At 33.2% G+C, this 15,289-nt stretch overlaps 1 protein-coding gene across 1 annotated transcript in view; it reads left to right on the top strand.

Moving 5' to 3' along the window:
* The window catches only part of LOC107189730 (scavenger receptor class B member 1), a 33,353-nt gene extending 18,380 nt beyond the window's left edge, over positions 1-14,973 (top strand). The window contains exons 2-9 of the mRNA XM_015578335.1: positions 7,000-7,091; positions 8,928-9,088; positions 10,438-10,576; positions 10,686-10,889; positions 11,671-11,815; positions 12,066-12,320; positions 12,986-13,104; positions 14,513-14,973. Of these exons, the coding sequence (XP_015433821.1) occupies positions 7,000-7,091; positions 8,928-9,088; positions 10,438-10,576; positions 10,686-10,889; positions 11,671-11,815; positions 12,066-12,320; positions 12,986-13,104; positions 14,513-14,944 (1,547 nt within the window). The 3' untranslated portion in view covers positions 14,945-14,973. The remainder of the gene's footprint in view (positions 1-6,999; positions 7,092-8,927; positions 9,089-10,437; positions 10,577-10,685; positions 10,890-11,670; positions 11,816-12,065; positions 12,321-12,985; positions 13,105-14,512) is intronic.
* Positions 14,974-15,289: the final 316 nt, after the last annotated feature.

Raw genomic sequence — 15,289 nt, 5'->3', positions numbered from 1 at the left:
TCACATTATGAATTTAAGAAAATTGTTACCATTAACAAAAACAAAAAATAGCACTTTCCTTTAATTTTTAGTAGTATTTTTATATTAAACGTATCACGTATAATAAAATTCCAAAAGCAGAGATGAACACCTTCGTTTCTTCGAAATATATTTTACCATTTTTATATTAACGAAGAGACAACTGTTTCTATTAAATTATCCCTGAGATTTCTATATCTGTAAATTATTATTATACACAGATTATGCAATACTTTCCATTGCATATTGAGTTATACAAAAACACTTTTTAAACGTGCCCTCTTTCAAAAGATATGACTACCTAAAGACATTGCTGAATATAATTTTACCAAGATATTTCTCGAACTTCAAGGGTTTTCTTACAGTTTAAAAACTTAAATTGGGACATCAAATTGGGAACAGTAAGCAAGGGGCGGGGGGTAACGGTACGTATTGGGAACGATATTTGGGTTCCTGCAACCGGTTTCTGATTCCTCTGCCCCAGTTTTTCTTATTTCAGCATACTGTAGGGGAAACCGCGCCAATTGACGAATTTTTAACATGTCTGATTTTTACAAATGAATCATAATGATATTTTGTTGACTTGATGCATAACAAAAGTTTACACATTTATTTAGGCATACAGGTCTAATTTTGAAAATCGCTTTAACTGAGCCTAGGTTGTAGTTTTTGTCATATTTAGATTAATGAGAGCAATAAGTCAACAAACTACGGCTGTGGGGTTAGTTCATTAATTATTTACTTTTAAATGTTTAAGAACAAAATAATGGTATTAACCAAAATTAAACATTTAATTGTTCATATATATATATATATATACATATCGTGTTAAAATGCTGAATGATATATATGTATACAGGGTGTTCATTTTAACTTGAGCAACTAAATTATTTCCGTTATTATTGAAAGTAAGAAAAAATAACTAAATAGAATGTACATTATTTTAAGGCGTGCATCTGATGGTGATAAAATGTTTAGTACTTCTTATTACGTTTATTTACTTCTGTATTCTTCAAACTGAAGCTAATTTCTTCACCTTCAAGGTCACTTCAAGGTCATGGTGTGTAGGTAGTTGAATTCATCTTGACGCCGACTACCACATCGCGTTATAAAAAATACATGTTAATATGCAAAAACATACGATGACCTTGAAAAAATCGTTAAAATGACCTTCACAGGATTTTTTCTATCACTATCAGATGCACGCCTTAAAACCATGTATATCCTATTTAGTTACTTTTTTTTACTTTCAATAGTAGCAGAAATAATTTAGGTATCCGAGTTAAAATTAACACCCTGTAATGTAGGTGCCCGAGTTAAAATTAACAACCCTGTGTGTATGCGTGCGTATGTATATTATATAATCTGTAACTTGATTTAAGACTTTATATAACTGCTTCTGAGCTTTTGAACCGTAGTGTACACCTGCACATTTATTCGAATCATCATCTCTTGCATCTATACATATAGCCTTTCACTGCCAATCTGATCCTCTTAATAACGGTGCATTGTCCTACATGGACCTTCAATAAAAGCAATTTCTCTCAAACCGAGTCTCCAACAAAATTGAACCCAATTAACAGTAAAGTATATATTACCGAATATGCAGCCCGTCTTCAAGTCAACGTTCAGTCCTTAACAGTCTGTTCTATAAATTAAAAATACAGTTTATACATTAAACTAATCATAACCTTCAAAACATCGGTAACTACCAACCGGAAAATCTACCATTCAGGGTTAAAATGATCGCATCTAAATTCATCATTGGTTTTTGAAACTTCTCCAGTACCTTATTTGTGTAACAATAACAAACACAATTAAAAATCCCCATCAATAATAATTAACTCCATCCTCACATACGACAAGCACGTTATAATATCTTATGAACTGTGAATCAGACCACTCAAGGGAAAGTAAGGAAAGATGAAAAAAGAAAAAGTGAAAAATCAACTGGCAACGAGACAGAGCAGTTTCAGATAAAGAAAAAGTCTGCTCAATCGAATTGCGACCAGAGGAGCACGCCTCAATTTTTTTTCCTAACGCTTTTCCTTGTAAAAGAAACAACCAATCGAGCCTTCGACCACGGACTCACCGAACCCTGTCTTCGTTTCTAAACTCCAAGACTAGCATCTCGATAATCTCTTCGCAGAAGGGACCATGCAACACAGACCCAGGAACGAAAAATATTCAATGTCCCCATAATCTATTTCACTTCCGTACCGTTCACCATGCTCCGCTGCGTCGCACAGTGGAACAAACCGTGTAAAAACAGCGACATGGACGAAAATTTCAATCACGGATTCTGACTTTTTAACTATCTCGATATTATGCTTGGATATTAAGGCACAAGGAATCACAAAGAAAAATGTTTTTTAAGTTGTTTACAATCTGATTTTTTAACGATTTATGCATGAATATCAACCTTCCGAGGCTCCTATTCTCAGAATTGCAATATCTAATATTTAAATGCAAATCAATTTTTCATTTTCACCATATTGTTATACATATGTATACTATTTTATCATTCAGAAATTGAGAGTTCGACGATTTAATTTTGGAAATTTCACCCTTTAAGAAAATTGATGTTTTTGTTGATTTCATAAAATGTTTAGGTTGTTTAAAACTTTTCTATGCCAAATTAATCCGCAAAGATCCTACTTCAAAAAAATGTAAACACTTTCTGCAACGATCTGCGACCTTGCAAATAAATCGTGTTTTAATAAATGGAGAGAGGACGCAACGCATTTGCTGCTACTAATATGGGATTGTCTGCCCCCAGGATTGTATACATTATTATTAAAAATATTTGTTTTTGTCAACGTAAGAGTTAGCTTTTCATATTACAGTAGAACTTCGTTAAATTTCTTGGAATACTGCATTAAGCGAGCCCCAATCGCCCGTTCACTTGTTCGACGTAGTTAGAGTATTGTTACACATTGAATTAACACATCGACTGCCACAGTGAAAAAGGCTGTACGTAGTCAGACACACCTTATTTTGTTTTTAAAGTCATAAATCGTTGAAAATGTATGCGTTTTGTTAATAGAGGCTGTTGGTCGTGTTTCAAATTATACTGTAATATTAAATATTACGCAAAAATTTTGCAACTCTAGGAAGGGTGGGCGAGGGGGGAAATCCAATTTTTTTTCTTGTAGAGTGGAGCAAAAGCCACTTTTTTCCGTCCAGGGGGGGCAAGTGCCGTATGTACTCTGTTCCTTCCTTGCTGGGCGACAGAGAAAAGTGCATGCACGTGTATAAGAAAAAGAAATACGTGTGAGTGAAGGGCGTTCCTGACAGGAACTTCCTGTGCTAAAATAAATCAACCTGCAATACACCAGCACCTGCTGTGTAACACCATTAATTAAAGGAATCTGTTTTACCTACATCGGATATCAACGGTCGATATTGAAACCATTGACCTTTGACTCTGTATCATATTATTACATATGTATTAATTATATGTATATTGATAAAACCCGAATATTCTGTAGGCAGAAACAAAAAGATTGTGATAGTGAATAGGACATATTCTAACAGTATAATATACGTATCTATTTAATGCATCCTGCAATAATATTTTTTGCATTATAACAAGAAAACCAGACCGAAAGAAACACAATGAATTTGTTTATTGTAATCAATTAAGAATGAGCTGAAAATAAATTAAAATATTGAATTTTCCCTTCAATTTACCATATGTAGCTTAAGGTTTAATTATTTCTGCAAATAAGCTTCTCAATTCTATTTCTACGTTAAAGAAAGGGGAAATTACATTTCAGACTTTAGAAATTATAAATATAACGGACCGTGTGATCATGAAACTGATTTTGTAAGTATCACCTTAAAGCTTGAACTGTTGAACCAGATAAAAAAAAACAAATATCCTTCATCTCGATGTTCTCGTCTATTCGAGGACATCTGAAGAAAGTGAATTTTAACGGAGGTTGTCAGCACCGGTGTCCAAGAAAGGAGAGATCGAAAAATTATGCAATGGGCTTTGGTAATTTAAACCTCTGATGGTTAACGAACTCCATCAACCAGTCCTTGTGCAGCAGCAAGTCACTTTTCATTCTTTCATTGACTCTGTAGGAATTGTTTTCATTTTAGTTGCGTTAAAAATTAAAACTTTTCTATTATCTAAAATTTGTTAATAAAAAAATAATTCCTGCAGTTAACAGCAATGACGATACGTACGGGTGAATCAGACTTGAAGAAGCTTACTTACATCACAATCTTAAAATTCTGATTTTATTTTAAGAATGTTGGGAATTACCGCCCGATGAAAAGTAATATTGATGTTTCTGTCTGGTACTGAAATCATCTCTGTTCGTTGTAATTCTAACGAACCCGTCCCCCTTTAAAGTAAAATAATATGGGCGGAGAAGTAGGATGGATCTGCACGAACACTAATATACAATGTTTATATGTGTGTAATGTTCACACTTAAGTGTCAAAAGTTTACAATAGTAACCAGCATCAAAACAGGTGCGTTCATATGAGAACTAAAAGTGAAACACGGAGTAATTATAAAGTTTTATATGTTTCTAGATAATATAAATACACTATCTCATCCAGATGAAACGAAAGTAACGTTAGTACCAATTAGAGAAACTGTTATTTTACATTGCAATCTCAGTAGATGTAAAATATGTTAAGAACGAAAAAATTTTAAGAACGAACTGTGAAATATATTGCGTGGCATAACTACAAAATCACCATAAAATTTTCAATCCTTATGTATTGTGGTTAAAATAAAAACGAACCACTTTTTTTTATAAATAATGAATAGTACACCATATTTATGATCAATTTTCGTTTTAACTTCAAGATCACTGGTGTTCATGCGCAAGGCAATAGGAAACAAATACTTTAATTTACAATTAAATGTTCCGAAAATTTTTTACTTGATTATTTAGTCATACGTATATGTATATATATCCTCCTTATGTCAGATCTATGAATGCAAAGCAATTGAATATAATGATGCTATGAGAAACTCGTTTAGCATTATAGACTTTAACATTTATGGAATTTAAAATTTATAAAATTACACATCTATATTTGGCACATATAAGAGAAGATATATGTATACATATACATACATCATGAAAAATATACCTTGAAATCAAAAATTAATCTAATATGAAATTTATTACGATTTTTGAAGCGATTTTTTAAAAAATCGATTCTTTGTATTAGATTTTTAAGGGAATCGATTTTCCATGTTTCTTTGAAGAGAATCGAACATCCCTAGTGTATAGTGTATTAGAATATCTTCCTAACGAATCTATCAAACTAATCGCTACTGTGAAATTCAAGGTCATTAAAAACTGACACATTAAAACAGGCAGATTAGTCAACGGAATCACCCAAAAAGTGAATCGAATGACTCGTTGCGTCGCGATCTATGGAATTCTGTTGATCGACCTTGAAGTGAGAGTGAAAGTCTTCGTAGGTATTTTAAAATGGAAATCGTTCACAACCGGATTTCGTAGTGAAACCAAACTCATTCTGAAAAAAAACTAGTGCTATGTTACTCATAAATTACTGGGTACACTAGTCTATTTTGAAAATATGTTACCAGAGATACATCTTCTCAATAATTAATTTTTACACATTATGAATAGATAAATGGAATTCGGTACATCAATTAATATACAGTACGTAAGACCCTTTTGAATTGTTTCAGGAATTGGTTTCATTCATTTCATTTTATTTCATTCATAAATTTAACTAGGTCATCGATTGATCCCGTTTGTCAGTTGGGAAACGACTATTGTAAGTAGTATAACTCATCGCGTCAGACATACATATTTCACGCGTATTTTGCCCGTATTTTTAGCAATTAATAACTCGAAGACGAAGCATTGAATGTAATTTCTTCCTTCTTGATTTTCGTTTTACAATCAGATTGGTCTGTAGAATCCACTCTGTGAAAGGATCCCACATTTTGATTGATATACATAGCCTGCAGACTTCAAGAATTGTAGAATTATATCCTAATTAGTGCAGATTCAGGGTGATTGCCGTGTGCCTCGAAATTATATCGGTGTTTCAGGTGCTTGAATCATAAATCCATCGTGTAAAAGTTGAAGCAATATCCAAACTTCATTGCTTGGCGTCAACCAATATATTATTACTTTCAGCATTTTTTTGCTAAATTCATGCAACTGAATTAAAAAATCAAACTACTGATATGTAGACTACCCTATAAAATATATACAGTTTTCATCAACGGTACTTATCATAAAAATTTATTTCCGCGTTAAAACATTAAAGTTGATTATCCAACAATCGTACTTAAATTTACATGTGTTATGTGGTCTGTCACGCTTTCCCACTTTAAATTTGAAACGAGCACACGAGGTCAACGTAATTGCATTGATGGATGCTGATAATATACTTTCTTCGTATCATCCTACTTTCTTTACAAGGTCAATTTAAAATTAACCCCTACGAATTCACTATACATAATCTTTTCGATGTATACAAATGTCAAATAATTTATATGCATACAAGGTGTTTCGGAACTGGCGATACTGCCTGCAGTGTGATTCTGCATGCAAAAATAAGTCGAAGATGTAGAATAAAATATTTTTATATGATGCTTCGTTATCAAGATAATTGAGTTTGAAAGTGTGTATTATATTCTGTTTCTACGTACATATTGTCAATACGCATGCATACTGTATAAGTATATGTTAAATGAATTTTAAAATTCGATTATTCTGAAAATGAAACATCGTAGGAAACCATTGTATTCTACATTTTGTACATTACTGTAGTATGCTTAAACCAATTTGAAAAATGTCCAACGGTTTGTTTTAGTAATGTCACAAAATATTAATTTCTCTTAATACCAGGTTATGAATTACGTAGATTAAGAGATATAACAATTATTTTGGTTATATAAATGTTAATTATATTATATTATTCGATAAAATAGTCATACTAAATTTGGTTTTATTCTTCATTTTACAGGTAAAATTTCGGCAATTCTTATAGGAATTCTGACGCTTGTGATCGGTATTATCTTAAGTAGTATACCTTGGGTGGACTATGTTATTTTAAAGGTACGTATGATATTTTCTATTTGCTATATTAATTAATAATATATTACCATGATCTGCAGAACGTTAAAGAACCTAATAAGTAAAGAACATGAACTGTTGACACAAGTTCCCTAAACACTTCTTTATTATATGTATATACCACATAGCACAAAAACGTCTTATGTACTTCCGGAGGACGTACGTTCCGGACGTTCTGTACATTCGGAGGATGTCCCGAAAAGGTCCATATGTCCCCGTTAGGTCCTCGTTAAGATCTTTAAATGTCCTAGGAAGGTCCTACTTACAAAGTTGAACGTCCCGAGAACGTCCTGTGTGGACATTCTCAGAACGTTCTCCGAATGTGTAAAAGTAACATTCTCTGTACGTTTTGGGAACGTTTAAAGAGTTTTTAAAAACTCTATGGTAATGTCTTAAAAGACGTATAAGAAACGTTTCCCAAATGTTTAAAATTACGGTTAAATTTCATTCTGTGCAAGGTGATAGAAGTTAGGTTAGGTCGGTTTGTTTTTAATAAATAAAATATTAACTTTCCTGCGATCTCCGTAGAATTAGTAATTTAACTTAGTAGAAATTAGGTTAAGTTAATTCCTGTTAATAAATAAAAGGTTTTTTTTCTATAAGGAATTATAATGAAAATATAGATTTTGGGGTTATGATCTGTGTGTAGTTTGCGTTTATTTATATTTTCGAAGCAAAATACTGATTGTGTGTTGGTTAGAGACAGTGTAAGAAAAAAATGTTTTTTTCGAATTTCCTGAGTTTTCCGTACAAAACCAATAGTATCGTTACACTTCTCTATTGATTCTCTAAAGAATGACACCTTGCTCATGGAGTTCTATCACCTTGCACGGAATGACATTGAGCCAAAATTACTAAACAAAATCATCCGGAATTTAAATTCTACGAACATTCGTAAGACTTAAGAAACGGACTGTCTTAGAACATGTGAAATTTAAGTCTTGAGAACATCCGTAGGACTTTCGAAACGGACCTTTTCAGGACATCCGAAATTTAAGTCCTAAGAGCATTCGTAAGATTTCAATAACGGACATTCCTAGGACATGTGAAATTTAAACCTTGAGAATATCCGTAGGATTTTCGGGGCGGACGTTTTTAGAACATCCGAAATTTAAGTCTTGAGAACATCCGTAGGACTTTCGCGCCGGACGTTTCTAGAACATCCGAAATTTAAGTCTTACGAACATCCTAGGGATATTCGAAATGGACGTAGGACATTCGGACATAAACTGGACATGAAAGGGACGTCCTTTTGGATGTACGGTGCTATCTGGGAATTGTAAAGTACTTCTGTTGATCACTGTAAGTTTTAAACAATCTCGATGTTTAGTGCATGAATATGTATGACTTGTGAAAATGAAGCCACTAAAAAACAAATACATATGTTAATTAACTTACAAGGTTTTTATTATTATGGTTTTATAACATTTAGAACACTCTCACATATGTTTCCAATTTCTTTTTATAAATATCGTCTATATTAATAAAATAGTATTTTATTCTCATTTTGTCAAACAATCGGAAATTCAAAGCAGATCTAAGTTACTTTTACATTTACGAATTTAACTCGTTTATTTTATCTTTTATCTACATCTTATTGGTTGGTTCTCAAAACATGGAATAAGAATAAATTGTAATAGCGCACGTTTTATTAAAAATCGTTTATCGTGTTAAACAACAAAATGTAATAAACAGCCAACGAAGTAAAAAATTCATATTTTCTTTGCAATACAGTTACTATATACAATTATTTACTTATAAATGGATTGTACTGCGATATGAAATAGTGTTGATATGATTGTTCTATTTCTTTTTCAGCAATTACGGCTATGGAATGGCTCCCTTTCTTTTCAATACTGGCAAAAGCCCGGTGTAGTCCGATTAACCAAAGTATATATATTCAATGTAACAAATACCGAAAATTTCTTACAATTCCACGAGAAACCTAAGCTACAGGAAGTGGGACCATTTGTTTACAGGTATATTTTACATCAAATAATTAAAATGTTTTTTTTTTTAAAGTGAACTGAATACACTCTGGCTCTAGGGTTCAGATGTGTAGATACTAGAATAACTAAAGATTTTTAGGAACATTGCATTCTGAAATTCATCGCGATCGTTGTATTTACTTGGTACTTTTTTTTTAAATCATGCTGTAAGACTTTACAAAGGCTTTAGAGTACGTTCATTGTTTCAAGTATAAAGTGCAGTCTATATTAAATTCCCGAAACAGGAAGTCAATATTTTCTGTTGATAACAAACTTCTTATTTATGATACTTCTTATTAATGATTTCAAATCTATTGCAAGAAATGACGTATTAAGTATTCATTTTTAACATCGCGTACATAGGAGATTTTTCTTTTAATCTCCTCCTGTTCTATTACTCACTTATCTCCTTACAGAAGGTGATGGAGGAGATTAAAAGAAGGAAAAATCTCCTACATACGAGGTGTCAAAAATGAATACTTAATACGTAACTTTGAGAAGGGTCATCAGTAACTGGCATTTGAAGTGTAACATAAATTGATAACGCTCACAAAAGTAAGTGTAGAAGCTTTTACAACAGGATTCAATTAAATAATTACATACATAATATTTTAGCGTTACATACATACTTCGTATAATGCAAATTTCAGTGGAACGAACCGTGTAAAAACTGCGACATGAACGAAACTTTCAATTTCGGATTTTCATTTTTTTAACTATCCCAATATAATCCTTGGGCATTAAGGAATACGCGCTGCGATTGATAGCCAACGTTGCCGCGGGAACTCGGCTGGCAGACTGGCGCTCTGCTGGCCGGAATTTTTCGTTAATATCTCGTTAACAAAGCCTCGAATAACATTTTTGCTAAGTAAAACCTTTTTCAAATCACCTCATGAATCTCCCATTTCCGGGTCCTCCAACACTTTTGTAACACCTTGTATATGCATATACAGTGAACTCTAACTATATTGCCAATAAACATATTGCCACGCTAGGCACGTCCCCTTCACACGTACTTTCGAGGGCACCAATTTGCTCTCCCACCACGTTGCGTACGCCGGCGCACCAGCACGGTCCAACTATTGCGCAGGCGCGGAGACCGTGACTATGACGATAGAATTTAGGGAGGGGGCTCTTAACCCATTGCCATTTTACTCCCCTGCAGCCCTGATTATGGCAATATAGTCAGAGTCCACTATATGTATACAGGTGAGAGAACGAATTGCTCGAGATGGGGAAGTGCCTCGCGTGGCAATATGTTTAGTGGCAATATAGTTAGAGTCCACTGTTACTAATGTCAGTTCAATTTCAAAAATGAATACTAATCTTACATTATGCAGGGAAGACATGGAAAAAGTAAATATTGTTTTCCATAACAATGGCACTGTAAGTTATCAACACAAGAAAATATTAAACTTTGTACCAGAGTTGTCGCAGGATAAAGAAATGAGACTAATGGTACCGAACATTCCATTACTAGTGAGTAAACTTTTATTAATTAATTTCTGCATTTAAGATCATTTTATTTACTGCAATTACATCTATTGCACATGTGTAATTACAGATCAATGAAATTTATGCTTTTCAGACTCTGTCAACGCAAAGCAAGAGTCTACCTCGATTTATTACTCTAGGATTATCCATGTTTTTGAGCGGGATGCACATGAGTTCGTTTGTTCCTGTAACTGCACAGGAACTTGTTTTCGGATATGACGATCCATTAGTTAGTATTGCACATCGATTTTTTCCAAAAACGCGGCGCCCCATGAGTCAAATGGGTCTTCTTCTTGGAGTAAGTAATATATAATAATAACTGTTAACCCTTTACCTACTACGCGTCATTACAACGGCTTTCCGCAAAGTGATTATTGAGAGGTTTAGCATGAAACGTCATTAGAATGGTTTTCTTCTATACATTACAGGTATTAATCTATCCTATGCAGTTCTATAGGTTATACAGGGTGTTTCAGCTAATTCTGCATCCCTAAATATCTCTTTCATTTTTAATGATGTCAGAAATATTTCAAACACAGTTTGAATGGTTTCAAAAGAGTTTCGTAAATAGAACATATTTTTTATCCCTTTTTCGAATTTTCTTAGGGTCACCGGTACTTCTTGGACGAAAGCATACACTTTTTTCTATTGCATTTTGTAGCACGTGTTAAGATACATTCAGATACATCTAACTTATGGCACTGAGATGACTTTGAACATCAAAATAAATTATGAAATTCTGGAACAATGTTAGACTGTTATGTGAACTAGACAGGGACCGTAAACAAAACATGTTTGTAATATCTAAATATTATACGATGACTGACGAGCAGTCAACAGTAGAGAAAATACTTTAAATGTAAATTCAACATTTTTTTCAGTATTTATAGTATCTAAAAATAATAAATTTATGTTATTCGTGACGAATTCATTGGGCTCTTATATCTCTTTATACAAAATTTTCATTTATCTTCGGAAAATTATATCGTATTTTCTATAAGATTAGATTTCATATATGGTATATATAGTAAATGATCTGTAACTGTAACGGAAAGTAATAATACTAATTATAATTTCAGAGAAATGGTACGATAAACGAAATATCTACCATTTTCACAGGGCATACCGACATGAAGGAATTTGGTTTAATAAATCGATTAAACGGATTAGATCGACTACCTTATTGGCCAAATGCGCCTTGTAATTCTATTCGAGCTTCGGAGGGTAAATATCACCAGTTTTTATACGATTATTTAGAAATACAGTCATTTGAAGTGATTGTTACTAATCATTGAAGCCTGCAAATGTGAGCTTCATAATTTAAGTTGTGTTTCAATTATATTTATATAGTTTATCATTATACATAGTCATTAATATTCTTCAAATAATGCAGATACAGCACTAAAATTAAGTATGGATAATGACGATTCTGTTACTATTAAAATGTTACAGATAATGTGGTTCTTAATTTTAGGTTCTTTCTTTCCACCTCGTGAAAAAACCGGGGCTGATATTGTTCATTTGTGGGATAAAGATATTTGCCGCACTTTGCCTTTGCAATATCGTGGACCTACTGAAAATTCAGGAATTAAGGCGGATTATTATACTCCCCCTGACATGGTGTTTGGACGACCTAACAAAACGGCTTTTGAAAATGAGTGCTTTTGCTCCCAGGACATGTCGACTTGTCCTTCGGACGGACTGCAAAATATTAGTCCTTGCCAGTATAGTACGTATGAATTCTATCTATTCTCTAGAGAAAATAGCCAACAAGAGTACAATCACTTATAAACTCAATTATGTTAAAAGCAAAACGTCCATAGCGTCAATTTATTTCTTCATATAGAATCACCAACTTTCCGCTTTTACCCCCAATTATGGAACACTTCATATTATCTGAAACTACACAATTGAGTGCAACTCGTACTACACATTGAAGTAATAATCGTTAGTTATAAAAGTAATGCTATGAATATAATTTTTTAGTATTACGTATGCATCGTATATTCAGTATCTCGTTTAGGAGAAGAGAAAACTTTCATTTTCGTGTAATTTTACATGTTTTACTTAAAAGTCACTCTATGACATAAGGAAAATCGGGATTCGAACTTTAAATGAATAAACACAAGTAAATATAAATCAATATGTTGATTTGAATAAAGTTAAAGTTTAACAAATTCAGTAATCACTGTTAAAGGTGTTAATTATGATCTACAAAAAGTATGTCGTGCAATGTAAATATCGATGTCTAGAAATAAGCGAGTGATTCCGAAATTTTTGTTGTCAGTGTACATCTGGATACTGCCAACGGATAAGATAGATCGAAATATAAAAAGAATAAAATATTAGTTACATTATATAAATCTTTGAAAATCGTTTTCCCTTGTTTCCTAGGTGCGCCAGTCTATCTTTCCTTTCCGCATTTCTATAAGGCGGATCCTAACCTTCTAGATGCAGTTGAGGGTTTAAAACCAAACCAAAAACTGCATGAAACGTACCTCAAGATTCAGTCAGTAAGTATTATAAAAATTATTTTTGATAGGAAAATAGTACATGCTACCTTTGCTCGATCTACGCGAGCAATATATTCACGAATTTGTACACGAAATACACCACATGTGGGTTCAATTCAAAAGAAGTTTATATTAAAAGTAAAGAATTTCGTGAACGTATCTTTTTGTCCATACTTATTTATGACGGAAAAAATTATGTCAGTTGCGTCCTTATTATGATACGCATGGTTGCTTACATAGTGATTTCCATTTCCTCAATCCCCTAAATTTCAAGTTGGAAAATGGTTTTTATTTTTGAATGAATTCTTTATCGTAAAAAAATATAAAAGTGATTGCATTTCAAAGACAGTGGACTTTTTAGCCATACATACTTGTTTTTTTTTAAAAAATGTGTACCCATTCAAAATTCAAATTGGTCAAATAATTTTTGAGTTACACAAGGTTAAAAAAGTTCAGTTGCAAAATAAATGTGTTTCAAGTTTTACAGGTTCACATTTACCATTATCATACACATTTCCGGTTTATACCGTCGATATTAAAACAAATTTTTTCAATGGAACCTTCCATGCATCGTTCTCAAATGTTGAAGTTGTCATCTTGTGGAAAAAAATATTCGATTTTGTGGAATCGTTACAGTTCCGTAACTATTTGAAAGATAGAAAAAAAAATATTCCCTTAGACATCATGAATTATGTAAACGTGTTGCATCGTGTAATATCAAAATAAAGTTACATTGATAAATATCATTTTCCGACATTAAATGTGACACATGCAGCAAAAGACACATACAGGGTGTTCACCAATATATGTAAAGTATTGTAGTGGTGAGTTCAAGACTCAGGACACAAAAATAACAAAAAGAAAAAACGTTGAAAAAGTGTTTAAATATAGTCCGATTTATGTCGGGTTTGGACTTCTTTTCATCAAGAGAATCTCCTACATTTATTCATAACATTTTTAAGAAAGTACACTGAAAGGAGTAAAAGTTTAAATTTTTGGCCTGATAACATCTCTACACGCCGAGGTTTCGAGCTTCGAGCTTCATGTGCTAGAGCCTCGGGTCTCCCTTGAGATCATAAATCTGTCACTCGAGCTCGTTCGAGTAGCTCGAACAAGCTCGAAGTTTTAGCTCGTTCGAACAAGCTCGGTTACCCACCACTACACGTAACTAACAGAATAACTTTGCAGAACAATAAACAGTGCGATGAATGTACTAGACATAAATATGTGATAAGTCTATCTAAAAATCAAATATCGTAACTCACAGTGCTTATGTTTATGAAATATCATATTAAACCGATTTTTTAGATTACCACTCACACTACCATGGCTCCGTACTGCAATCTTTTAACCAAATATGTATTACTAGATTGTAATAAATTGTATATCTTATTGCTTTATTTTTCAGAAACTTGGCGTGCCGCTAGAAGGAAAAGTTCGTTTACAATTGAACTTAAAAATCGAACACCAGCCACATATCGGTGTCGTGTCGAATTTTCCTGACATCGTGTTCCCAATTATGTGGCTGGAAGAAGGTATCGAGGAGCTGACACCCCCTATTCGCCGGTGGATTTATTTAGCGACAACATTCTGCGATATTGCTGTGCCTTGTACCTCGTATGGATTAATTCTAGTCGGTATAATAATCATAATTACCGTTTCTGCGAAGGCCTACAACAACGCGGTATTCACTCACGAAGCGATCGAGTTAGGTAAACGGACCATCAGAAGAGGCTCGATGTTGCTGGTGAATGGACAACACAGATTGTTAGTCACACGAGATTCATACGTTCTGCTTAATAACAGTACCAACGAAAAGCCAGAAAGGATAGCGGTGTAGTGCTTGTAGTAAAAATTTTTGTGAATAATACCCGAACAATGTTTAAGTCTGTACACTGCGTTGCGCGATGTCATACCGCCTCGCATAGTTTTAATCGTTTTTATACTGTACACCAAAGTTTTCCTTCCGATTACCTGAAGAGAGACGATGACGCATAACAATTACAATATCACGTATTTGGTGGATTCCCGATTGTTTCTTTGCGAACAACGTTCGATAAAACTAAATTTCATTTCATATCTGTGATTTCGCCTCCTTATTTATATTGTCGATGTACTGCAGCGCGAAATAGATCGTGCTCGAACGAACAAAAACGGGTACCAGATAATCAAGGAGGAACAAAAC

The sequence above is a fragment of the Dufourea novaeangliae genome, unplaced genomic scaffold, assembly GCF_001272555.1.
Source record: "Dufourea novaeangliae isolate 0120121106 unplaced genomic scaffold, ASM127255v1 scaffold162, whole genome shotgun sequence".
In the NCBI taxonomy this organism is placed as follows: Eukaryota; Metazoa; Arthropoda; class Insecta; order Hymenoptera; family Halictidae; genus Dufourea; species Dufourea novaeangliae.
Note: the sequence above shows the minus strand (reverse complement) of the source record. Positions and strands in the feature narration are given on the sequence as shown.